We start from the raw sequence: 25,693 nt of genomic DNA, 5'->3' as shown, positions 1-25,693 counted from the left end.
TTGTTTAGAGTCCAAAGATTACAAAGCCTAAGATTGAATAGGAGACTATTACCAGGTGAGAGATGCTGACTTTTATCTATGCTCCGCTGTCAAAATCAGGTGAGCAGAGTAAGGGGTCTGACTATTCAGATTCCAAATGTTAGTTCCGGATAATCAAAGTTTAGCTGTAATAAACATAGATTAGAATGTCTACTTTGGGACTTAACCCTGGATGGTCTCTGCTTTTTGGGTTTTTTCTCTTTTGTGAAATGGGAAGAATCCAAGATTAGGTGATGGTTAGAGGTTACCATGACAGAATTTCCAGTGTCGAGGGTGGTGAGCAACTGGAGATCCTTCTCGCTGCAGATGAAGAAGGACGCCACAAGCGTTACGGATAAGTTGTAGGCACTTCTTGGGACATGGTCTGCAGTGAGTCTTTAATGAAACGTTTATGGTGTTTTGGTAAAGTAACAGTTTCAATAAGGTTTTTCCTCACAACTCACAAAGATTCTTTTTTTAAATGCTTTTTTTTTTTTTTTTTTTTGAGAGAGAGAGAGAGAGAGAGCACGAGAGCAGGGGAGGGGCAGAGAGAGAGGAGGGCATAGGACCCAAAGCAGGCTCTGGGCTGACAGCAGAGAGCCCGATGTAGGGCTCAAACGCAGGAACTGTGAGATCATGACCTGAGCCAAAGTCAGAAGCTCAACCGACTGAGCCACCCAGGCGCCCCACAGCTCGCAAAGATTCTTTGCTTTTTTTTTTTTTTTCAAAGATTCTTTGCTTGACCAAACTTAAGTCAGCCTCCTCAATCTTCTCCTAAGCCCTTCTGTACACTTCCTTGTAAAATCCAGTGTTAGCAAGAATCTTGCTAAATTAGTTTGGCAAGAAACCCCACCCTCGATATCTGATCATCGTGGCCTATTTTTAGCATGGATCCTGTCAAGTACCTTTAGCCAGAGTCACTCTTTGCACATGATGCTTCCTCTCAGTGATTTGCTATCCACCATTCCCTATCCTGCTTCTTGGCTATAAATTCCCATTTGCCCATGCTATGTTCAGAGTTGAGCTTAATTCCCTTCTGTAAGACTCCATGTCAGGGGGTCCCTGTACCTATCATCATGGCTCCCTTGACGCCTTACCATCTTCAATAAGTGCCATTGAATAATTTTTTCTTTAACACACCCAAAGGGATGGATGAGTAAGAATCATAGCTGTGAACCTTAAAAGGATCTCTTAGAAGGATCTTCTATTGTGAGAGATGGAAGCTGTTGTCAGGGTTCTGGTTTCCATGTTGGGTGGTGATTTCAAGGGCATTTCTTATATTATTATTGTTGTTGATAGATAGAAGTCCTTATATAGACACGTAATGAGAACTATGATTAATCTCTCTCTGTGACCCCCAAGTCCAAATTTTATAAAAACAAGAAGAAAATGAGAGAGAAAATGAAAGAGAAAAGAGAAACTCAGTCTTTCCTAGATTACCACTCTTCCTGCCTCTCCCTAGAATCTCTTGATTTATTACCTTTCATAAAATACCTTCATGGCTGTTCCGCTTTGGGTTTTAATCTGAAAAACTGGCTCCCTGTTACTCTTGTATGTAGTTATTATTATCTATGCCTAATGATAATCACATAAAATAAAAATAAACCCCCTTTAAACTACCATTCAACATGCAAATTAGAGTCTTTCTATATGATTTTAACAAATTGAGTATGAAACAACTTCAAATAATTGTGTTTCTCTTCATATTGGATGAAGTTTAATCACATATAATTTTTAAAAACCAAAATAACAACAACAACAAAAATGTGTTAACCTCTCATGTAAAAGAAGTCTGGAAGTAGGAGGTCTGCGTCTGGTCCAGGAAATGGGAATAGCTTCCCAATCTCCTGTCTGTGACAGGTGCAACTGTCAGCCTGCACTCTGAGTGAGGAGCCTAAGTTGGGGCTTGAACTCACGATCCTGAGATCGAGACCTGAGCTGAGACCAAAAGTCTGGATACTTAATCGACTGAGCCACCCAGGCACCCCCTGGGCATTCCTAATGACAGACTCCATGAGAGTGTGACACACACCTCATTCTTATCTCATTCTCATCCATGGTGTTGGCACTGTCAGAACAGTACTTCAGTAAATACTGTTTGTAAAATGGAGGCTGACTGGATGCTCAGGGGGACAGATGGGCGTTCAGATAGATGGATACAAGATTCCATGGGAACTTAATATCTAGTACCAACTCTGCTGACATAAGAAGAAATCACATGAGCATTCATTGGCTTTACTGCCTTACCTTGTGACCACTGAATAGACGTTTCAGAGTAGGTGTCTGCAAACCAGACTAAGTATTTCAGGCTTTTGCATCGTAAGGTCTCTGCCACAACTATTCAACTCAGGATAGCAGCCATAGACACATGTAAATGAATGATCACGCGCCAGTAACACTGAAATTTGGATTTCATATAATTTTCACATGTCTCAAAATGTCCTTCTTTTTATTTTTTAACCATTCAGTATTATAAAAAACCATTCTTAGTTTGTGGACTGCACAAAAACAGGCAGTGAGTTGTAGTTTGCTAACCCTCAGCCTACAAAGGCAAACTGACCCAGAATTAGAAGCACTAAGAAAGGTAATAAAACAATGAGGTGAAAACCCTGGGAGCTGGCTTTCACTTTTCTTTGGCTTTCCTTTTTCTTCCCCAGGATCACTCCACTTGCCTTTCCTCGGGTCCTCTTCCTCGGAATCGGTCTTCAACCAACGTGCACATTTTCTCATACCACAAGCGTTACATCATTCAGAACGGTTTTGCTTAAAATAGGTTACTGGAAGACTGAAAAACATTTGAGACCCAAAGTAATAGCTTTCTAATGAAGGGCTTTCGTGCACTGAGAGACATCATTTCCTTAATGTGAATAAATCTGTGTGCCCACGTGATGGAATATTATGTTGGCTTCTATTCCTCTCCCAAAAGAAACATGCTTCCTGTTTGCGAGACTTCGGGTAGCCCTGAGGGCAGGAACAGACTTACATACCTCTGCTTGAACAAGTAGTGATGACTTATCTGAGGGGAAAAAATATTCTGCAGTTCTCATTTGGAGACTGAGTTGGCTTGAGGCCTCACTGCTGTTTTTAAGAAGTGCTTAGACTTTAGGTAGTTTCATTCATGATAGGTGAATAAAATAAAAGTTACAATGTATGACAGATTACATTTTCAATTACCACTTAAATGGGCATTTATTATGTACTTAGTGAATACTTGGCTCTTCCACAGTAAACCCTAAGTTATCACCTTCAGCTCTCACCTAGTTATTTTTGGATCTTTTATTAAACCTCTGTGGCCTGTTAACTAAATGATTTCTGAGAGATGAAGCTCACAAATGACCTCTCTCAATGCATGAAAGCCCTTCATTAGTAATGATAGCCACTTTTCAGACATCTCTTTCATAATGCTCTTCTCCCTTTGCTCAGCTCTCTTTTATGTTCTGTGCAAAATTTTTAACCTTCTCATGTAAAAGAAGTTCTGGAAGTAGGCTTACCTCATTCTCATCTACGGTGTTGGCACGGTGTCAGAAGCGCTCTTCAATAAATATCAGCCAAAATTAAAGGTTGGGGATGGGTACTGAACCATCGAAGTCACTCCCGGAAGACTGACGGGTTAAGTGGAAAGAGCCACAGACCTAAATCCCATGCCTGGATAGGTGATCTAGTTTAGCCAAACCTTTCTGATTTTGAATAAATGTTTACAGTCTGGCTTTTGGAATTAGGAAAGGTTGTACTTGGCAATTCTTCTCAAATCTTCCGTCATTTGCAAATTGGGGATGATAATCTGTAACGTCCAGGGTGAAGTGAGATCTAGAGGAACGTTCACTAAGACGCCTGGGTGCAGTGGGGATTCGGGGCGGAAGTGGGGTGTCCGCTCTTATTTTCATTATGGGTGAAACCAGTTCCTTCCAGCGGAGAAAATGCCTGCAAGCCCGCTGGGGCTGCGAACAGCGCAGAGACCTAATCCTTCCAGAATTTCAGTTTCCTTTGCCATGAGCCTGCTTTTCCCTTTCTGCCCATCAGTTGGCGCCTTTTGCCGTCCTTTTTCCCCCCCAAGCTGGTCGCTCCGCAGCTCGCAGGTCACATGGCCTGCCGGAGCGCGGGGACCCGGCGCGGGAGCTGCGCCGCGGGAGGAGGCGAGGCTTCGGCGCGCACCCGAACCGCGCGGCACCCGCTCCGCTCGGGCCTCAGGGTCGGGCGATGGCTCCTCAGTGGCGATGAGCCAGCCAGCCTAGGCGACACTGGAGGCGGCCCTCGGCGTACGCGGAGGACGGAGCTGACCGCCTCCACCGGGTAGGTTTGCACTGCGTGCGATATGCCCAGCCCCTCTGGCATCGCGGCCGGAGCGCGGGGATGAGGATTACCGGGGCCGCCGCTGGCGCGGGGAGAGCAGCGGCGGGGGCTTGCGCAGCTCGGGAGGGCCTGCGCCCCGGCCGTGCGCTTTGAGCAGGCGAGCTTCGCCGCGGCCCGGCCCGGAGCTCTGGCCGCTTCCTGCCGGGGGACTGCGGGGACCCCAGAAGGGCTTCCTCCGCGCGGGCGGGGCCGGTGTCAGGGCAGGGATGAATGAGTGTCGCGGCGAGGGCATCTTTCCACCCTTCGCCTGCCTCGGCTGCGCCGCGAGGCCGACAGGAAGGCGCGAGCCGGGCGCGTGGCAACCCAGGTTAAGACCCAGGTCCTGGGAGCCCAGTCGGGCCGCACAGCCGAAGAGCGCATCGCCTAATGGCCGCGCGCTTGAGGCGAGGGTTCCTCCCGCGTCAGCCCCTCGGGCTAATCGGGCTCGCGGATTACGCGCTGCTGCGGCGTGGGGTTTCTGCGCAGCCGGGGACCGAGGAAGGGCTACCCGGCAGAGGAAGGCGTCGCTCCCAGCTCCCGGAAAGACCGGCTGAAGGGAGCCACCTCCGCGATCGGAACCGTTAGCCTCGACCGACGAGTAGGGAAACTGAGGCCCAAACGTGGCGGGGACTGCCCACGGTCGGCTGCAGGAACTAGATCCGGGACTGTGGTCTCCAGCTCCCATTCTGTTTCGGCGAGGAATAGAGAGGACCACCCCCCGGTAGTCGCATCATCCTCCTGGCCTCTGGGCGCGGGCGTTGCCGGTTCCGCACTGCGCCCTTGGTAGTCAGGGGCGAGAGCTCCTGCAGGGTGGGTGTGACCCTGTCATCCCCTGCTGGTCCCTTGCTGTCCCCGGGGGAACCGCAGAGCGACTCCAGTGATGATCTCACTATGCAGACCATTAGCAAAACCTGCAGGTTCAGTGTGTGCGTGTGCGTGTGCGTGCACGTGTATTTATTTCGCCAGGAGAACTGAACCTGGTAAGGCGATAGCTTTTTTAGGGGTGCATTTCTAGAGTGCACTGTACCAGGTACTTTAGGAGGCGACAAGAGAAAGCTATGTGTGTCTAACACCAATATTGAATCTTAAAAAAGGGTAAGTGTATTACAAAGCATTCAGGAAACAAAAATGTGAAGGAGAAAATAAAGATGACAAAACTTCATCTAGGTTGTTGAGATTTTCTGGATGTCTTCTTAAAGGTTTCTCTGCATGCACACATCTAAACCAATAAGATGGACAAAAATAGTATCTTGTTTTAATTTGCATGTCTGAATCGCCCCCCCCTCCCCGGTCCCCGGGGCAGTAAATACCTTTTTCCTCTGTGTACTGGCCTTTTGCATCTGTGTAGGTGACCTGTCTTAATTCTTTTGCCCCCTTCCAACTTTTTTTTTTAAAGTAATCTCTACACACAAGGTGGGGCTTGAACTCGCAACCCTGAGATCAGGAGTCACAGGCTCCACTGACTGAGCCAGCTAGGCACCTCTCTTTTGCTTTCTTTTTCTTTTTCTTTTTTTTTAATTAAAAAAAAAATTTAAATCTAAGTTAGTTAATGTATAACGTAATAATGATTTCAGGAGTAAAATTTAGTGATTCATCATTTACACATAACACCCAGTGCTCATCCCAAGTGTCCTCCTCAATGCACATCACCCCCATCCCCCCACCCAACACCCTGCCAGCAACCCTCAGTTTATTTCCTGTATTTAAGAGTCACTTATGGGTTGTCTCCCTCTCTGTTTTTATCTTATTTTTGTTTCCCTTCCCTTATGTTCATCTGTTTTGTATCTTAAATTCCACATATGAGTGAAATCATATTGTATTTGTCTTTGACTTGTTTTGCTTAGCATAATTCTCTCTAGTACCATCCATGTTGCAAATGTCAAGATTTCATCCTTTCTGATTGCCAAGTAATATTCCATTGTATATATATATACACCCACATCTTCTTTATCCATTCATCAGTCGATGGACATTTAGGCTCTTTCCATACTTTGTTATTGTCGATAGTACTGCTATCAGCATTGGGGTGCATGTGCCCCTTCGCATCAGCACTCCTGTATCCTTTGGATAAATACCTAGTAGTGCAATTGCTGGGTCATAGGGTAGTTCTATTTTTAATTTTTTGAGGAACCTCCATCCTGTTTTCCAGAGTGGCTGCACCAGTTTACATTCCCACCAGCAGTGCAAAAGAGTTCCTCTTTTTCTGCATCCTCACCAACATCTTTTGTTGCCTGAGTTGTTAATTTTACCCTTTCTGACATGTGTGAGCTGGTATCTAATTGTGGTTTTGATTTGTATTTCCCTGATGATGAGTGATGTTGAACATTTTTTCATGTGTCGGTTGGCCATCTGGATGTCTTCCTGGGAGAAGTGTCTATTCATGTCTTTTGCCCATTTCTTCACTGGATTATTTGTTCTTTGGGTGTTGATTTTGATAAGTTCTTTAAAGATTTTGGATACTAATCCTTTATCTGATATGTTATTTGCAAATATCTTCTCCCATTTTGTCGGTTGTCTTTTAGTTTTGCTGATTGCTTCCTTTACCGTGCGGAAGATTTTTATCTTGATGAGGTCCCAGTAGTTCATTTTTGCTATTGTCTCCCTTGCCTCCGGAGACATGTCAAGTAAGAAGTTGCTGCGGCTGAGGTCAAAGAGGTTTTTGCCTGTTTTCTCCTCGAGGATTTTGATGGCTTCCTGTCTTATTTGGGTCTTCCATCCATTTGGGGTTTATTTTTGTGTATGGTATAAAAAAGTGGTCCAGGTTCATTCTTCTGCAAGTCACTGTCCAGTTTTCCCAGCACTACTTGCTGAAGAGACTGTCTTTATTCCATTGGATATTCTTTCCTGCTTTGTCAAAGATTAGTTGTCCATTTCTGGGTTCTCTGTTCTGTTCCATTGATCTGTGTGTCTGTTTTTGTGCCAGTACCATACTGTCTTGATCAGATTACAGCTTTGTAATACAGCTTGAAGTCCGGAATTGTGATGCCTCCAGCTTTGGTTTTCTTTTTCAGGATTACTTTGGCTATTTGGGGTCTTTTCTGGTTCCATGCAAATTTTAGGATTGTTTGTTCTAGCTCTGTGAAGAATGCTGGTGTTATTTTGATAGGGATTGCATTGAATATATAGATTGCTTTCGGTAGTGTCGACATTTTAACAATGTTTTTTCTTCCAATCCATGAGCATGAAATGTTTTTCCACTTTTTGAGTCTTCTTCAATTTCTTTCATAAGCTTTCTATAGTTTTCAGTCTTTTGCTTTTCAATTGGAGTGTCTTTCTGTTCCTGACTTTTAAGCACTCTTTGCACATTACACATTAAAGTAGTAATTCTGTCATTTATGTTGCATAGTGTTTCCTAATCTGCCTAATGTCAGCTTTTCATCTTTGACCATATACAAGTTTAACTTTTTACTTAGTCATATATTTTTTCAATGGTTCTGCTTATGGACTTTGCTGTTAAGGTCCTTTCCTAAACCAAGTTTATGTAAATATACTTCTGTATTTTTCTTCAGGTACTTTTAAGCTTTTGTTTGACAGTATTAATATGAAATTTATTCTAGTTTAAGTTATAAAGTGGAGTACTAGTTTACTTTTCCTGCATAGTTAGCCAGTTGCTGCAAAGCTAGTAAATCCATTTTTCACCCCTGATTTAAATTGCTTCAAGTATGGCAGATTAAATTATTACATGTTTGTATCTGTGTGGATTTCTGCATCTGTCTATTTATTTATCAGTACATTTTGGTGCCAGTGCCATGTTATTTTAATGACTGAAGTTTTATAGTAGGCTTTAAGGTCTGTTTAGACAGATTCTCTCTTATTACTCTGTATTATTTTCCTGGCTCTTAGGAAAATCAATTTTATTGAAGCATAGTTTACATGCAATAAAACACAGCATTTAAATGTGTATTTTGAAGAATGTTGTCAAATGTAACCACCATCACGATAAAAATTATGAAGCATCACATGACATTGATGTCATCACTGCACAGGGCTAATCTTTGATATATCCCCCAATGTCCGTATATATGCCAGCAAAGTAAGCATTTCCTGGCTGTTTTTATTAGTACGAATTCCAGAAAATCTTTAGAATACTTTCATCAAGTTAACTAACCTTTCCCTGCTCCACCAAAAGAAGCAAACAAAATTTTATTTGGATTTCTATTGGATTTTTGATAACAACGGCCCTCAGGGTATAAGGGCCCTGGCAGACATGTTCACCATCCCAGTCAGTGCACAAGACTCAGTATTTGTTGAATGAACGTTTAATAATTGCCATAAAAGTAGTACGTGCTCTTACAGAAGTGTTGAAAGCAAAACAGGAGTCTTCCATACATTCATCTCCTACTAAATTATATTCCATATTAAAAATAGAATGACCATACTATGTACATTTTTTTTTTATAATTTGCATTGACATAATTTGCATTCTTTTCCCTTTAGAGACTTAAAATCTGCTCAGTTTGGTATAACAAGTTATCATAGACCGGGTGGTGTAAACAGCAGAAACATTTCTTTCTGAGCCTGAAAACCTGAGATCAGGGTGCCAGCATAGCTGGGTGCTGCTCAGGGCCCTCTTCCTGGTGTATGGATGCCACTTTCTCGCCGTTCTCACTGGCAGAGGGCAAAGAGAGGAAGAAAGCACACTCCCATTTCTTCTTTTTTTTTCTTTAATTTTTATAATGTTTATTTCTTGAGAGAGAGAGAACGCAAAGGGGAGAGGGGCAGAGAGAGAGAGGGAGAGAATCCCCGCAGGCTCCACATTGTCAGCTCAGAGCCCAGCTCGGGGTTCAAACTGACAAACCATGCAATGAGCTGAAATCAAGAGTCAGAGGCTTAATGACTGAGCCACCCAGGCACCCTTCCCCATCTCTTTTTATAAGGGCACTAATCCCAGCATGAGAGTTCCACCACAAAGACCTAATTACCTCCCAGAGACCCCATATCCAAATACCATCACGTGAGGATTAGGGTTTTAATATAGGAATTTTGGGAGAACACATTCAGTCCATAGCAGAGACCTCGCCAAGACTTTGGCGTTAGTATGTTAGTATGTTTGGCGTTAATGTTAGTATATTTAAAACTTTCTCTTCCTTTTTAATGGCTCCTTATCATCCCTTTGTATAATTATCTAGAAATATGTTCCCTGTTGCTGGGCCTTTGTTTTCCCTGCAGCTCCTCCTTCTTCCTTTCCTTCTTTCTCCTACCCTCCCCTCTCCCACTTCCTCCCCCCTCTTTATCTTTCTCTTTCATGCTGTTACAAACAAAACTGGCATGAACCTTCCTTTTCTATCTTTGATAGCATGTGTTGGGATTTCTGCAGGATAGATTCCTAGAAGTAGAACTTCTAGGTCAAGGGGGATGCATACATAAAATTTTTATAGATACCCGGCTCAACTTTCCTTCCAAAGGTTGCACAAATGTATTTGCAAGTGCCTGTTTGTTGAACTAGGCCACTCCCTCTTGAAGTAAATTGAATTGACCTTATGTTAAATGTAGAGACTAGTTCCGGAAAAAGAGAACTCTATCGCCTCTTTCATTAGTGAGGCTTTCCAGCTAAGAAAACGTTATTTTTTTTCTCCACTTACTAAAGACTTTCTAAGTATCTTTCAGTAGAATTTTATAGTGTGTGTGTATATTCCACATATTTAAAAAAATTTCATCCTGGGTATTTTAGGGTTTTTAACCTCATTTTGACAGGGATCTTTTATCCCATTGATTAATTTGGTTATTATCTGATTAGGTGAAAGCAGTGTGTGTGTGTGTGTGTGTGTGTGTGTGTGTGTGTAATATTTTTACATATTAATTCTGGTATCAATCGCATTTTGAAACTCTTTTACCATTTCTAATTATTTGTCAGCTGATTTTCTTGGGTTTCCAATCTGTGCAGAAACAGTAGTGCATATTGGTTGAAGATGTGGGTTCTGGAACCTGACTGCCTGTGTTCGAGTATTTGAGTTTTGCCACCCACTGAAGAGCTTTGTTAACTTTGGGTACAAGTTAATTCTGCCTTAGTTTTTTGAGGTATAAAACAGGCTGAATAATAGTACTTCTCCTAAGCTTCTTTAAAAAAAATTTTTTTTTTAACATTCATTTTTGAGAGACAGAGTGTGAGAGGGGGAGGGGCAGAGACAGAGTGAGACACAGAATCCAAAGCAGGTTCTAGGCTCTGAGCTGTCAGCACAAAGCCCGATGCAGGGCTCAAACTCACAGACCGTGAGATCATAACCTGAGCTGAAGTCTAATGTTTAACCGACTGAGCCACCCAGGCACCCCTCTCATAAGCTTCTTATGAGGATCACTGAGATGCTTAGAACAGTGTCTGGCACGTAATAAGTGCTCAGCAAACACGTACAAATAAGTTGATCTCTGCACGTTATGTGGCCAGTCTCTTTGATACTCCCAATTTTATAGCTGAGGAATTGAGTCCCACAGAGGCCAAATGACTTGACTATGGCATTTATTAGCTCAAAAACATTGAGCCTCTTCCATGCATAGAGTTCTGTGATGAGTCTACAAGGAGTACCAAAGATAAATCAGACTGAATCCACTAACAAAGGATTTATAAGTCTAATTGACGCATAAGTCAGGGGCCATAAATAAAGCCATGGAAGGCAGCAGGCATTGGGGACAAAATATGGGCTTTGGAATTTTTCTTCTGTTTTAAGTTCTTGCTTTCAACTTGGTAGCATTTTTTTTTTTTTCATGTAAATGGAATTAGTTCCACTGCTATTTGAGAGTTGCTATTTTGGTTAAATGAAATAGATGTAAGAGTCTACTACGGGACTTGGATATATAGCAGGAGCTTAATAAGTGGTAGCTATAAATAGATACAGTCTAAAGTAGAAAGTGACAAATGAAGGTTCTGGGGGGAACGTTTATGTAAAAGGCCCAAGCAGTTGAGAAACAAGAGATTATTTCTGGTTGGGGGAGATGACGGTTGGCTTTCAGAAGAGGTCCCCCCCCGCTTTTTTTTGTTAAGATTATTTATTTTGAGAGAGAGAAAGAGCACAAGCCAAGGAGGGGCGGAAAGAAGGAGAGACAGAATCCCAAGCAGGCTCCATGCCATCAGCACAGAGCCCGATGTGGAGCTTGAACTCATGAATCGTGAGATCATGACCTGAACCAAGATCAAGAGTTGGACCCATAACTGAGTGAGCCACCCAGGCAGCCCAGAAGAGGTTCCTTTGGAGCTGATTCTTTTTTTTTTTTTTTCTTGAGAGAGAGAGAGACAGAGAGAGTCTGTACATGTGCATGAGCCAGGGAGTGGCAGAGGGAGAGAGAAAGCGAGAGAATCTCAAGCAGGCTCCACATCCAACGTGGAGCCCAACTTGGGGCTCGATCTCACAACTGTGAGATCATGACCTGAACCAAAATCAAGAGCTGCCTCTGAGCTGATTCTTGATGGTTGAGTAGACTGTGTGAGGAGAAGAATAGAGTCTGGAGAGATAGCTGAAGCTGGATTTTGAAGAATCATGGTGAAGAATTTGGACTTCATTCTATAGTCATTGGGGAATCCTAGAACAGTTCTGCAGAAAAGAGTGCCATGTTCAGACCCATGCTTCAGAGCATCAGATGGATGCTGGTGATGTAACACATTACCATCATTTCTGCTATCTTTCTGACAAATGGCTTTCATAGCCAGTGTCTCATTTTGTCTTCACAGTGCCTCCATACATGAGATATTTTTAATTTTCCTATTTGACAGCAGCAAAATAGTCTCAGAGAGATCAAATGATTTCTTTACAAATGGACCTAATTAGCGAGTGTTGGGACCAGACCTGCACCCAGATCTTATGGCTTTGAATCTGTTGGTCTTTCTGGAACTCATAGGCCTAGTTAGGAGGCTGTTGCTGGTAGCCAGCCTGGAGGTGATGATGAGTAGCGAGGGTGAGGCAATGCAGAAAGGCATGGCTGTGGGAGGGGAGGAGAGAAGAGAGGTGTACAAGAGGCCATATGGGTAGCATTGCTGGGATTTGCAAGTGACTGGCTAGGAGCGAGAAGTCAGAACATACTGGTCTTTTGGACCCAAGGTGCCTGGGGGTATGGTGGTGCCATTCATGCATGAGGGCTGACTTGGGAAACAGTCCTCTTGACTGCTTATCTCTTCAGGCTAAGCCTGGTATACTGCCTCACATACCCCTGTGACCCCTTCAACTTAATTTTCAGAAGCTGCCATAAAATGTAACTTGTCATTGTTGCTCCATTTATTCATTCTAGCCCTATTTCACGTTCATTTCTTGGTGTCTTTGTCTTTTACTATCTTTTCTGAGCCCTCCATCCCAGACATGGTAACAGGCATAGTCCAATTTACAAAATGGTTGTGTTTCAAAGTGCGCTAGAAAGGCCTAGATAAGAATTCAGGAATCATTACGCCATAGTATCCAGGCTGTAATGGTGTCATTGTTTCCAGGCCACCTCACAGATGCAGGTCAGTCCACAACATCACTGGAGCATGGTCCTGAGCCGGTGATGCTGTGGGTGACTATGGAATTCTGGAAGAAGACAATCGGGGTGATAATGTAGACATGGTCCTCCTTCTGCCCCACCCCCACGATTGGGCTGGGAGTAGAGAGCTCCTTCCCTTGAACTACCAATTCAAAATCCTTTGTTTTAAGGTAAGTTATCTTAAAACCAAATCAGTAAAGTGAAATAAATTATAGGTGGCCTTGGACACCCGACCCCACCGTGCAGCAATTGGTTAAATCCTTTAAGGAGATGCTTTAAATAGCAAACAGAACGTAGTCTTGAATGCCTACCTCCATGTGGTTGGATTTTAGGCAGACCAGTCATCTGATTATTAAAGGATCTGTTCCCACCTCCTATGGTCCAAGATGGGTGGACTAGATTATATTATTGTTCAAGATATTTTCTTCTTTTCTTTTCTTTTTTTTTTTTGAGAGAGTGCATGTGTGCAAGTGAGGGAGGGACAGAGGGAGAGAGAGAGAATTCTAAACCAGCTGTACACTCAGGATGGAGTCTGATGTGGGGCTCGATCCCACGACCCTAGGATATCAAGAGTCCGATGCTCAACCAACTGAGCCACCCAGGCACCCCTGTTCAAGGTATTTTCTGCCCCTTACTGGAGAGACATATCTTTCCCTAATCATTGGTTTCAGGCTTGGCCATATGTCTTTCGGTACCCCTTCTTGCAGGAAAATTACATGACTGTTGTGTTGAACTTAAGGGTTGTTATGTAACCTGCTCTGGTCAGTGAAATGTAGGTGGACATGATGTGTGTCATTTTTGAGCCGTAGCTTTGAGAGCCAGCTTGTGGTTCACTGTCTGTTTCTTTCTCCTCCGCCACAAAACCAGCAATGTCCAGAAAAGAGGCAGTTCCATCTACCGGGGGCCTGGAGTGCAAATGACAGGGAGCAGAGTCTCAACTGATCCGTAATGGCCAAGTAACATGAGCAAGAATTAAGCCTCTTTCTTATAAAACCCGGAGATTTAGGGGTCATTACCGTAGTCTCTTTTGACTAATACTGAGTATAATGATATGGCAGCCAGATACCTTATGAGCATTTTAGAAATGTCGCCTACTCTGAACAAATTGCTAGAACCTTTCTTTTTTCCTGAGGGCTTAGAAATTGGCCTGCTGCTTTTGCTTTCTATTGAACCTTCATTTTCCCTTCCTCTGCTCTGTGGGAGGAGTACATTTCCCTGCCCCATTGCTTCAGCTAGTGCATGGTGAGTGGACTTAACGTGTGGCATGCTTAAGTGAGGCTGTAAGTGAACCTTCGTGTTTTGATTCTTGTGTATCTGCCATCCACCAAAAGAGCATGCCCAGATGGCTGTTTCTTCTGACACTGGACCTGGAACAAGAATTACATGAAACGACCTGATTCCGACCTGCGGTCTAGAGCTGAACCCAGCTGAACCACAGCTGTGCACAGATCCTCGAGCAAGAAATGCATGTCCTTATCGTAAGTTCTAAAGGTCTAGGCTGTTCCTCACCCCAGCTAAGAGCTTATCAATGTATGTGGGGACCATGTGTCCTCGGAAATGAGTCCTATTCCTTCCCTGAAGGTCAGGAGAAGAGCAGTCTCGCTACCATACTTTTTTAATTTATTTTTTTTTTAATTTTTAATGTGTATTTATTTTTGAGAGACAGAGAGAGAGCATGAGCGGGGAGGGGCAGAGAGAGAGGGAGACACTGAATCTGAAGCAGGCTCCAGGTTCTGAGCTGTCAGCAAAGAGCCCGACGTGGGGCTCGAGCTCACGGCCCGCGGGATCATGACCTGAGCCAAAGTTGGATGCTTAACCAACTGAGATACCCAGGTGCTCCTCACTACCATATTTTTAAAGCAAGGTATTTCTGAGATGTTAATGATTTTATTGACCCCAGAGGGGAAATTGCCTGGGATTAAAGGTCGTCTTTATGTCAGTACCCTGTGCCTCAGTTCCTGACCCAACTGCCAGAGGGAAGAGAGAGACAATCAGGAGCCTAGGGTGGCAAGGGAAGGATATGGCCTGAGAGCAGCAGCACAGGGTGGCTTGGAGAGAACAGACATCTCCTTAATTTCGCTGGCCCCACTTTAATAACAAAATCTAAGGGAAATCATCATGCTTGCTTGATAGCTTCAAGAAAGGCTTCTCCCCTTCTATCCACCTGCCACATACAAGCCTCTTTTGTACAGAAGTGTTGAAGGCAGCCCCACAACCACACCAGGACCCTCAGCAAGATCCTAGAAAATAAAGCAGGAAACCACAGGCCTGGAAGGACTTGGATTTAAGAGTGTGCTGTCAATCAGTTTGTTCACTAAGTAAATACTTGTGGACTTATATACAAGCAAGTACACTTATGTATATTTCCCCCCTTTTCTACACAAATGGTAGTGTGCTATACATACTTTCTGTGTCTTCTGTAACTGAAAAAATATCTTACAGTTTTTCCATATCTGTGCATGAAGAGTTTGCTTTTTGTAACTTTTTTTTTTTGATGAGAACACTTAAGTTCTTCTCTTTTAGCAAATTTCAATTATACAATACTGTATTATCAACTGTAGTTACCAAGTTATGCATTAGATCCTCAGACCTTGTTTATCGTACTTTTTTTAAAGAGCTTATTCACCTTAGGGGTCGCTGGGTGGCCCAGTTGGTTGAGCATATGACTCTTTTTTTTTCGAGCATATGATTCTTGATTTTGGCTCAGGTCATGATCTCACTGTTCGTGAGTTCAGACCCCACATGGGACTCCTCGAGATTCTCTCTCTCTCTCTCTCTCTGCCCCTCCCCCAAAATAAATAAACTTAAAAAAAAAAAGACCTTGTAAGTAAAAGTTTATACCCTTTGACCAACCTCTCCCTATCCCCGCACCGGACCCCTTAGCACCTGATAACCATCTTTCTTTCTTTCTTTTTTTTTAAATTTTTTTTTTTTTTTTTTTTTTTGAGAGAGAGAGAGAGGGAGAGACAGAGCTCAAGCAGGGGAGGGGCAGAGAGAGAGGGAGACACCAAATCTGAAGCAGGCTCCAGGCTCTGAGCTGTCAGCAAAGAGACTGATGTGGGGCTCAAACTCACAAACTATGAGATCATGACCTGAGCTGAAGTCAGATGCTTAACCGACTGAGCCCCCCAGGCACCCCATGATAACCACCTTTCTATTCTGTGTTAGGTTCCACATTAGATGATACCATGCAATATTTGTCTTTCTCTGTCTTATTTCACTTAGCATAATGCCCTCCATATTCATCCATGTTGTCACAGATGGTAGCATTTCCTTTTTTTCTTTAAAGGCTGAATAATATTCCATTTCATAGATATACCACATATTCTTTATCCATTAATCCATCGGTGGACATTTGGGTTGTTTCCATATCTTGGCTATTGTGAATAATGCTGCAATGCCAGATACCTCTTCAAGATAATGATTTTCTTTCCTCTGGATATATACCCAGATGTGGAATTGCTGGATCATTTGGTAGTTTATTTTTAATTTCTTGAGGAACCTCCACATTGTTTTACATAGTGGCCATAGCAGTTAATGTTCCAGCCAACAGTATACAAGGGTTCCCTTTCTCTACATCCATGCTAGCATTTGTTATCTCTTGCCTTGTTGATGGTAGACATCTCAGTAGGTGTGAAGTGATATATTATTGTGGTTTTGATTTGTTTCTATGATGATTGGTGATGTTGAGCACCTTTCCGAGCACCCCGTTGACTGTTTATATGTCTTCCTTGGAAAAATGTCTATTCAGGTCCTCCTTTGCTCAATTTTAAATAAGTGAGTTATTATTATTATTATTACTGTTGCTATTGAGTTGTATGAATTTTTATATATTTTGAATATTAACTCCTTGTCTAATATGTGGCTTACAAATATTTTCTTCTGTTTTATAAGTTGCCTTTTCATTTTATTCATGGTTTCCTTTGCTGTGTGAAGGCTTTTTAGCTTGATGTAGTCTCACTTGTTTATTTTTGCTTTTGTTGCCTGTGCTTTTGGTGATAAATCCAAAATCATTGCCAACACCAGTGTCAAGAAGCTTATTCCTGGGGTGCCTGGCTCAGTCGGTTAAGTGTCCGACTTCGGCTCAGGTAATGATCTTACAGTTTGTGAGTTCAAGCTCTGCATCAAGCTCTCTTCTGTCAAAGAGATTGCTTCAGATCCTCTGTCCCCCTCTCTCTTCCTTCCTTGCATGCATGCTCTCTCTCTCTCTCAAAAATAAATAAACATTTAAAAAAAAAAAGAAGCTTATTTCCTATGTTTTCTTATAGGAGTTTACAGTTTCAGGCATTCTGTTCAAGTCTTTAATATATTTTGAATTGATTTTTGTGAGTGGTCTAAGATAGGGATCCAGCTTTTTGCATACGGCTATCCACTTTTCCCAGCACCATTTATTTATTTATTTATTTATTTATTTAATGTTTATTTATTATCATTTATTCTGAGAGAGAGTGTGTGTGCACGCGCGCAGGGGAAGGGCAGAGAGCGAGGGAGAGAGAATCCCAAGCAGTGAAGAACCAGACACGGGGCTTGATCTCATGAACCGTGAGATCATGACCTGAGCTGAAAACATGAGTCAGATGCTCAACCAACTGAACCCCCAATTGTCCCCCAGCACCATTTATTAAAGAGATTATCCTTTACCCATTCTATACTCTTTGCTTGTTTGTCATAAATTAATTGGCCATCTGTGCAAAGGTTAATTCTGGGATCTCTATCCTGTTCCATTGGTCTGTATGTCTGTTTATGCCAGTAACATATCTTTTTGATACAGCTTTGTAATACAGTTTGACGACAGGAAGTGTGATGCCTCCAGCTTTATTCTTCTTGCACTAAATTGCTTTGGCTATTCAAGGTCTTTTGTAGTTCCATACTAATTTTAGGATTGTTTTTTCTATTTCTGTGGAAAATGCCATTGGAATTTTAATAGATATTGCATTGAATCTGTAGATCATTTGGGGTAATATGGACATTTTAACAATATTAATTCTTCTACTCCATGACCACAGAATATCTTTCCATTTATTTGTGTCATTTTCAGTTCTTTCAATAATGTCTTATAGTTTTCAGTATACAGATCTTTCACCTCTTTGGTTAAATTTATTCGTAAGTATTTTATTCTTTGATGCTCTTGTAAATGGGGTTGTTTTCTTAATTTCTCCTTGTTAGTGTATAGATACGCCACTGATGTTTGTACATTGATCTCAGATCCTGCAACTTTACCAAGTTCATTTTTTGGTTCCCACAGTTTTTTGAGTGTTGGGGGGCTATTAGAGCCAGGTGATCCAGAGGCTCATCCCTCAGGTTATTGCCACAAAAGCTGGGGCACCAGACCTATGTACAAGTGCCTTCCAGAGAGATACTGGCGATCTGGTGTTATCATTGGAGGGGCCCATGGAAGAAGGTGGGAGAAGTGCCTATGAGCTCCCCTGGGCTCTGCACAGAATCTCAGCCAGCTCCTAGATATGTGCTAAGTTAGAAGCTGGACCCTCTGGCAGGTGCTTATAAAGTATGCACTCCAAACCTTTCCAGGGAAAAACTGGGGGATAGGCGTTTTTTGCCTGCTTCCTCCATGATGAGCCCTGGAGGGGACAGAAGTGGCAAGTGCCCATGAACTCACTAAGAACTGCTTCTTTCTTTACTATGGTCCTGTTGGTCCCCTGGATGAAAGCCCAGTTGGCATTTAGAGCTAGATGTTTTGGGCGCCCATCCTTCAGGTGGGAGTCCTAAAATTTGGAGTGCTAGATATGTGTGTGCTCCAAACCCTTTACTTCTCAGAAAGAAGCTGTGAATTGGGAGTTCCCTCCAGATTGTATGGTGCTGTACTGGGGGTGGGGTTTATCGCTGGTGTGTGTTTCAGCCTTTCCTACCTGATTCAACGTGGGTATTATCTCATTTTCCCTGTGTGTAGGAGTTGCTCAGCTAGTTTCTGGATTTCTCTCACAGGGAATTTCTCACGGTGTAGCTGTACATTTAATGCATCCATGGAAGGAGAGAAGTGCAGGAGCCTTCTATGTTGCCATCTCGGTCTCTTCCAAGTTTGCTTACTTTTAATGGGTACTTTGTATTCCATTCTTTGGATGTACGATAATGTATTTGACTCACTCTCAACCGATGGGCACTTGGCGCTATTTTGCTATTACAGATGATTCTGCAAGTCATTTCTCACATATGAGAATATATACCTAGGAAGGAACATTAGAAATGGAATTGCTGAAGGTGCCCCGGTGCCACAATTGGTTAGCGCACGGCACTTACACAGAAATGGAATTGCTGAGTCGTTCGTGGTTTTCTTAGATAGTCCCAGATTACTTCTATGGAGGTCGTGCTGATTTATACTCCCATTAGCAAAATATGTAAGTGCCAATTTGGTAGGTCGTCCTTTGCATGGGCCAGGGACAGCTCCCCTAAGGAGATTGTACTAAAGGATGAGAAAAAGCAATCTGTATGAGGAAGCAGGGAAGGGGGTGGACCAAAATGTTCCAGGGTGAGGGAGCTGTGGGAGCAAAGGCCAGGAGTTGGGTAAAAACATAGCATAGTCAATGTTCTGAAAGATCAGTGCATCTAGAGCTTTCCTGCCAATTGGCGACATGTGGCTGTTGATTACTTGAAATGTGACCAGTCTGAATTGAAATCTGCTGTAAATGTAAAAGATACACTGGATTTCAACGACTTAGTACAAAAAAAAAGAACATAAAACACCTCATTAATAATTTTTTCATATTGGTTTCATGTACTGTGTTTAAAATATACTATTAAAATTAATTTCATCTGTTTCTTTATAATTTTTTACTCTGGCTGCTGGAAGATTTTATTGTACTTTTTAATTTTTTTTAAACATTTATTCATTTTTGAGAGACAGAGCATGAGCGGGGGAGGGGCAGAGAGAGAAGGAGACACAGAATCCCAAGCAGGCTCCAGGCTCTGAGCTGTCAGCACAGAGCCCAATGTGGGGCCCAAACTCACAAACCTGATCCTGAACCCACAAACCCACGATCATGACCTGAGTCAAAGTCAGACGCTTAACGGACTGAGCCACCCAGACGCCCCAAGGAAGATTTTTAAATACATGTGTGACTCGAATTATATTTCTATTGGACTATGCTAGTCTAGAATAAGAATTGGTAAACTACGAGCTGCTGGCCAGATTTGGCTTACAGCTTGTTTTTATGTGGCTGGAGCACTAAAAATAGTTTTTATATTTTTAAAGCGTTTTCAAAACGAAAAAGCCTAAGAAGACTGTGCAACAGAGATAGTATGTGGCCCACAATATCTGCAATATTTACTGTCTAGCCCTTTACAGAAAAATGTTGCCAACCTCTAGTTTTGAGCAACTTGAGAAAGGGATGGTAGAACGAGATGACAGGGAAGACAGAGTAGGGCACAGTCCAGATCATACAGGGTCTTGTGGACTATGATAAGACATTTGGATTTTATTAACAGAGCAATGGAAAGCTACAGAAGGGTTCTAAGCAGGAGAGTGATATGATCAGGTTTATATTTTAATGTTTATTTTATTTTTGAGAGAGAGAGAGAGAGAGCAGGGGAGGGGCAGGGGGCGGGCAGAGGGTCAGAAGCAGGCCCAGTGCTGTCAGCACGGAGCCCAATGCGGGGCTCAAACTCACAATCACGAGATCATGACCGGAGCCGAAGTCGGATGCTTAACCAGCTGAGTCACCCAGGCACCCCCGGATTTATATATTTAAATGATAACTGTGTGCATGTACACACACACACACACACACACACACACACACACACAATCTTTAAACATCCCTCCCCTGGGACTTATCTGGACTAGAGTGTCACATTCTTGCTTTACCAGAAACTGTCACTGGAAGAGAGTGTTGAAAGAGTATGGATAGTGATTTCACACCAAACACAGAGCTTGCACAGTCATCATAATCACATTTTCATCTTTGCACTCATGATGTGCCTGGCATTCTCCAAGCTGCATGCCTTATCTTGTATTTTGTTCCTTCTTCTAAGTGGGTACAGCTCTCTTGGGTAATAGCAAGAGTAGGGAGGACAAGGTGAGCAGGAAGCCACTGGAATGACTCCATTCCCCAGCAGGAGTGTAAGCCCAATCCAACTTCAGTTCTTGGCTTCTACTAGGAGTGATATGAAACTGGTGAGGCCATATGGACGTGCACCTACATCATTTATTAACTCCATTGGCCTGAGCAGTTCCAGGGGGAAGCAACCAGTCTTGTGTACTCGGAACATTCACACACCAGCAGGGTTGCATAGAATGCAAACCTCTCCCTGCCATTTCCCTCTTCAGGTACTATCCGGATCTCTTCCTAGTACTGGGGTAGTCTGTCTCACCTCTGGGATCTCACAGTATAATCTGCTTCTGATGCTGACATGGGACTTCCTTGAATTACTATGTCATGGTCCTATAGAGAGAGGTGTGGTATTCTACACAACTCTAGTGGGCTGGAAGGTAACTGCTGTAATAAACGAGTCCAAAAATTATTAGTGACTAGACACAGTGGTTTACGTCTTACCTCCCACATACCCCCCTCTAGACTGGGAGGCTGCTCCGAGATGAGCAGTGGGAGGGACCTCTGTTCTATGCAGTCATTCAGGAGCTCAGGCTCCTGCCGTCTGGTGGCTCCACCTCCTCCAGATCCACGAAACCTGTCCAGTAGGTTGGCAAATGGAGAATGAGAAAGTCGAGAAGGCACATCCACTCTCAACTACCTTGGCCCAGAAGCCACACCTATCATTGGCTCACATTTTCCTGGCAAGTCCTAGTCAACATGACCTCACCTGGAAGATGATGGACTAGGGAATGTGGTCTTTCTGTGTGCCCAGGAAGGGAGGAACACGGATATGGCAGCACTGAGCCCTGCAACACAGCCTCATGTGGTACCTGGTCAGGTACCACACAAGATAACTCACAAGCTGGGGAGTTTCTTCCAAATGTGTGCACGCTTTATTATGCTTCTGACATAAGGGGCTTAGGTTTACTGTCTAGTCTTTAGGCACTGCTTACTGCCTCTTTTACCATTCTGTCCTTCCTCTTTCTTTAGGTGTCATCTGTGCTGAGGTGGGCCTGCGTTCCAGGATGGTTTGTTCTTGGGACCAGACCTGACCAGAAGTTGACCCCATGAGCACGTCAGCCCCTCCAGCTGCCATGCTCCTCCGGAGGCTGAGGCGGCTCTCCTGGGGCAGCACTGCTGTCCAGCTCTTGATCTTAACAGTGGTGACGTTCGGCTTGCTGGCCCCCCTGGCCTGTCACCGCCTTCTGCACTCTTATTTCTATCTGCGCCATTGGCATCTGAACCAAATGAGTCAAGAGTTCCTGCAGCAAAGTTTGAAAGAGGGTGAAGCTGCCCTCCACTATTTTGAGGAGCTGCCCTCTGCCAACGGCTCAGTGCCCATCGTCTGGCAGGCCACCCCCCGCCCCTGGCTGGTCATCACCATCATCACCGTCGACAGGCAACCTGGCTTCCACTACGTCTTGCAGGTGGTGTCCCAGTTCCACCGGCTTCTTCAACAGTGTGGCCCCCAATGCGAGGGCCACCAACTCTTCCTGTGCAACGTGGAGCGTAGTGTAAGCCATTTCGATGCCAAGCTGCTGTCTAAGTACGTCCCCGTGGCCAACCGCTATGAGGGCACCGAGGATGATTATGGCGATGACCCTTCAACCAACTCATTTGAGAAGGAGAAGCAGGACTATGTCTATTGCCTGGAATCCTCCCTGCAGACCTACAACCCAGACTACGTCTTGATGGTAGAAGATGATGCTGTTCCAGAAGAGCAGATCTTCCCAGTCCTGGAGCACCTTCTGCGGGCTCGCTTCTCCGACTCACACCTCAGAGATGCCCTCTATCTGAAGCTCTATCACCCCGAGAGGCTCCAGCACTACATCAACCCTGAGCCCATGCGGATCCTGGAGTGGGTCGGTGTGGGCATGTTGCTGGGGCCCCTGCTAACCTGGATATACATGCGGTTTGCCAGCCGTCCGGGGTTCAGCTGGCCTGTCATGCTCTTCTTCTCCCTATACAGCATGGGTCTCGTGGAGCTGGTGGGCCGGCACTATTTCCTGGAACTGCGGCGGCTGAGTCCTTCCCTGTATAGCGTGGTCCCTGCCTCTCAGTGTTGCACCCCAGCCATGCTTTTCCCTGCCCCTGCGGCCCGCCGGACCCTCACCTACCTGTCTCAGGTGTACTGCCACAAGGGCTTTGGCAAGGATATGGCACTCTACTCACTGTTGAGGGCCAAGGGGGAGCGGGCCTACGTGGTGGAGCCCAACCTCGTGAAGCACATTGGGCTTTTCTCCAGCCTCCGGTACAACTTTCATCCCAGTCTGCTCTAGTGTTCCAAGAAATGCCTTTCTGAAATTGGCCATTCTTGGCGATTCCGATATCGAGCTCTTTCTTTGGACGTGGTTGCTTGCAGTCATTTCATTGTTTAAGGTTGTTAGGGATCTAGGCACTGAGGCAGCTGAGAACATACACATCAAGAACGCTGGCTTTGGTAACTCCAGCAGGATCAGATGTTGGCCCTGAGTCGGGACCCCTCTCCCTCCACACAGCCATACTGCCTCATGCAGTCTGACCCACCCACCGAAGGGGCATTTACATACCAGTTGTATTCTCCAGCTGTTTTCAGCAATGCTTTGTGATAGAGCTGGTGACTGCCAAAAAAAGTGTGCATAAAGATAGGACTGTTTTAGGACTTTAAAGGTAGAATTTGGTGAAAGGTGAGATCCTTTTGAATTGATTTCTTTCTTTCCAGGCATGAGAATGTGTGTCCAAAGAGGCAGGACCATGTTGCTAGGTTCCATTTGTTTCTTTGACCTGGTGTAATAAAAGCCAGTAAAATCCATTGCAGGGCCTGGCGACTTGGAGGCAGGTGATCACGTTTCTGTTTCCTGGTGTTTTTTTCCCCCACACATCTGTAGTGTACTGCTAGTCAATACCGCTAGTGAGAACTTTAAGTCACAGCAAGATCTACAGGCACCTTCTGGATCATCAAAACCAGATTTCTTATGTTCAGTAGTGATTCAGTATTGAATATTCCTGTCATATTCTGATTCTTTGAAAATTGGACATTGCCGGGGCGCCTGGGTGGCGCAGTCGGTTAAGCGTCCGACTTCAGCCAGGTCACGATCTCGCGGTCCGTGAGTTCGAGCCCCGCGTCAGGCTCTGGGCTGATGGCTCAGAGCCTGGAGCCTGTTTCCGATTCTGTGTCTCCCTCTCTCTCTGCCCCTCCCCCGTTCATGCTCTGTCTCTCTCTATCCCAAAAATAAATAAACGTTGAAAAAAAAAAATTTAAAAAAAAAAAAAGAAAAAGAAAATTGGACATTGCCGAATGATATAAAATGGGTGAGCTCACTAATAGCGTATCCTTTTCCCTTATTTTTCTGGCTAACCATTCACCCTCACTTTTTTCTTCTTCTGGATATCATGGTGTAAGAGAAAGAAAAAATGTAGACTGTGAAGTCAGAAGGCCTGAATTTTTATTTCAGATCTCTGCCATGCCCTAGTGATGTGAACTTGGGCAAGTTATGACCACTCTGAGTCTTAGTTTTTTCACCTGTAAAACGGGGATGGTGATACCTACCTTTTAAAGTTGCCTTGAGGATTAAATGACAGAATGTATGTAAAACACCTAGCAAGTGTTTATGCCATAGAAGGCACTTGACGAACACTAGTTCTTTTCCTAGAATAAGCATATGAAATTCAAGTGTATTTTGGATAAAGATATTAGTGATAATGTTTAAAGTGTGCAGTAGGGCGTAGGGCTTCCACATGGGGGGCAGTCATTCTGGACCAAACTACTAGAATAAAAGCTGACTTGGCATTGTGACTTGTGAAGAAGGTGTAGCTCAGCTTTCATCTGGCGCCTCTTCCAACCAAGCCAAAAATAATTGTTCATTTAAATGGGAGATGGTCTGAGACTCCTCTTGAGTTTATTCCAAGACTAGCATCTGAAAATTACTTTTCTCCAAAGTTCCACGTAGATGTCCTCGGACAATATTTATCAAGCCAGTGGCCAACAAGTCCCTTTGTGAGGATGTGTGTCTACATTGGATTTCAAGTGTGTTGTGTGGATCATTTGTTTCGGTGCCATGCCTTCTTTTGCTTTTTAAATTTCCGGTAAGCTTCCATTTAGAGAACCCCTCAAGAGCACTGAGGCAGTACATGGGGGTTCCACACCACATTTTGCAGGTGGACAAACCGAGACCAAGGGATATGAAACAACTTCTCTGGGTTCACACGGCTGGACAGCAGCAGAGCCAGGATGGGAACGTAGCTCCTCTGAGTTCCTGCACTTTTTTCTTAACCACATTCATTTTATAAATATCTATGTAGTCAAATTCTCTTTTGTAGAATCTGATTGTAACCTGGACTGAAAAAATGTCTCTGTAAGCTAACATGGTAGACCCTCATTGTCCCGTTGGTCTTGGGGAACAAACAGGCATAAGTATGTGTCGTGTTGTTATCGTGAGATGTTACATGTCCCTCAGGAATGTCCAAAGTGAGCAGAGCTACTAGATGACTTATCAAGATGTTCAGACTCCACTGCTAAATTCATCTTCTCTCGGTGACTCGTTTATCCCCGTGTTCAGGAACAGAACTGCCTTCAACCTACAACTCATTAGCATTTGTTCTATTAACAAATGGATCTCCTCATGAATGTTTTGTGCGCAACGACAGGAGAGTCCAATCTAAGCTAGCCAGGCAGAAGATAGGGAATCATTGCTGGTTTATATTTCTGCTCTTTCTGATTCAGTTGTCTACCGCATGCAGACATCCCCTCCCTTGACTCCTGGATGGCTAAAGCCATTTTTGCCTTGTCTCATTTCTCTGCCTACACAAAGAAACCTTCCCCCATAGATCTTAACTAGAGTCTACCGTCCTTGGACATTTTCTGCAGATGCAGGCTCCGT

The 25,693-nt window shown here is 43.9% G+C and overlaps 1 protein-coding gene across 3 annotated transcripts; it reads left to right on the top strand.

Moving 5' to 3' along the window:
• Positions 1 to 66: 66 nt before the first annotated feature.
• PGAP4 (post-GPI attachment to proteins GalNAc transferase 4) lies at positions 67 to 23,851 on the top strand. 3 transcript variants are annotated; one of them, XM_086683615.1, is made up of 3 exons: positions 4,090 to 4,308; positions 14,121 to 14,267; positions 21,825 to 23,851. In XM_086683615.1, the coding sequence occupies exon 3, from the start codon at positions 21,902 to 21,904 to the stop codon at positions 23,111 to 23,113; it is 1,212 nt and encodes a 403-aa protein (XP_086539741.1). In that variant the 5' UTR covers positions 4,090 to 4,308; positions 14,121 to 14,267; positions 21,825 to 21,901; the 3' UTR covers positions 23,114 to 23,851. The 3 variants fall into 3 exon arrangements, with proteins under 3 accessions (XP_086539742.1, XP_086539741.1, XP_025770622.1); XM_086683616.1 differs by lacking the exons at positions 4,090 to 4,308; positions 14,121 to 14,267 and adding an exon at positions 67 to 99; XM_025914837.2 differs by lacking the exon at positions 14,121 to 14,267.
• The last annotated feature ends 1,842 nt before the right edge of the window (positions 23,852 to 25,693 follow it).

This window comes from Puma concolor, chromosome D4 (genome assembly GCF_028749965.1).
Source record: "Puma concolor isolate L17-30 chromosome D4, mPumCon1.1.hap2, whole genome shotgun sequence".
Classification (NCBI taxonomy): domain Eukaryota; kingdom Metazoa; phylum Chordata; class Mammalia; order Carnivora; family Felidae; genus Puma; species Puma concolor.
This window is presented reverse-complemented; position numbering and strand designations above follow the sequence as displayed.

What these genes read in the sequence shown, in the direction of transcription:
- PGAP4 (XM_086683616.1), top strand. Translation starts at nt 21,902, where the DNA reads ATGAGCACGTCAGCCCCTCCAGCTGCCATGCTCCTCCGGAGGCTGAGG.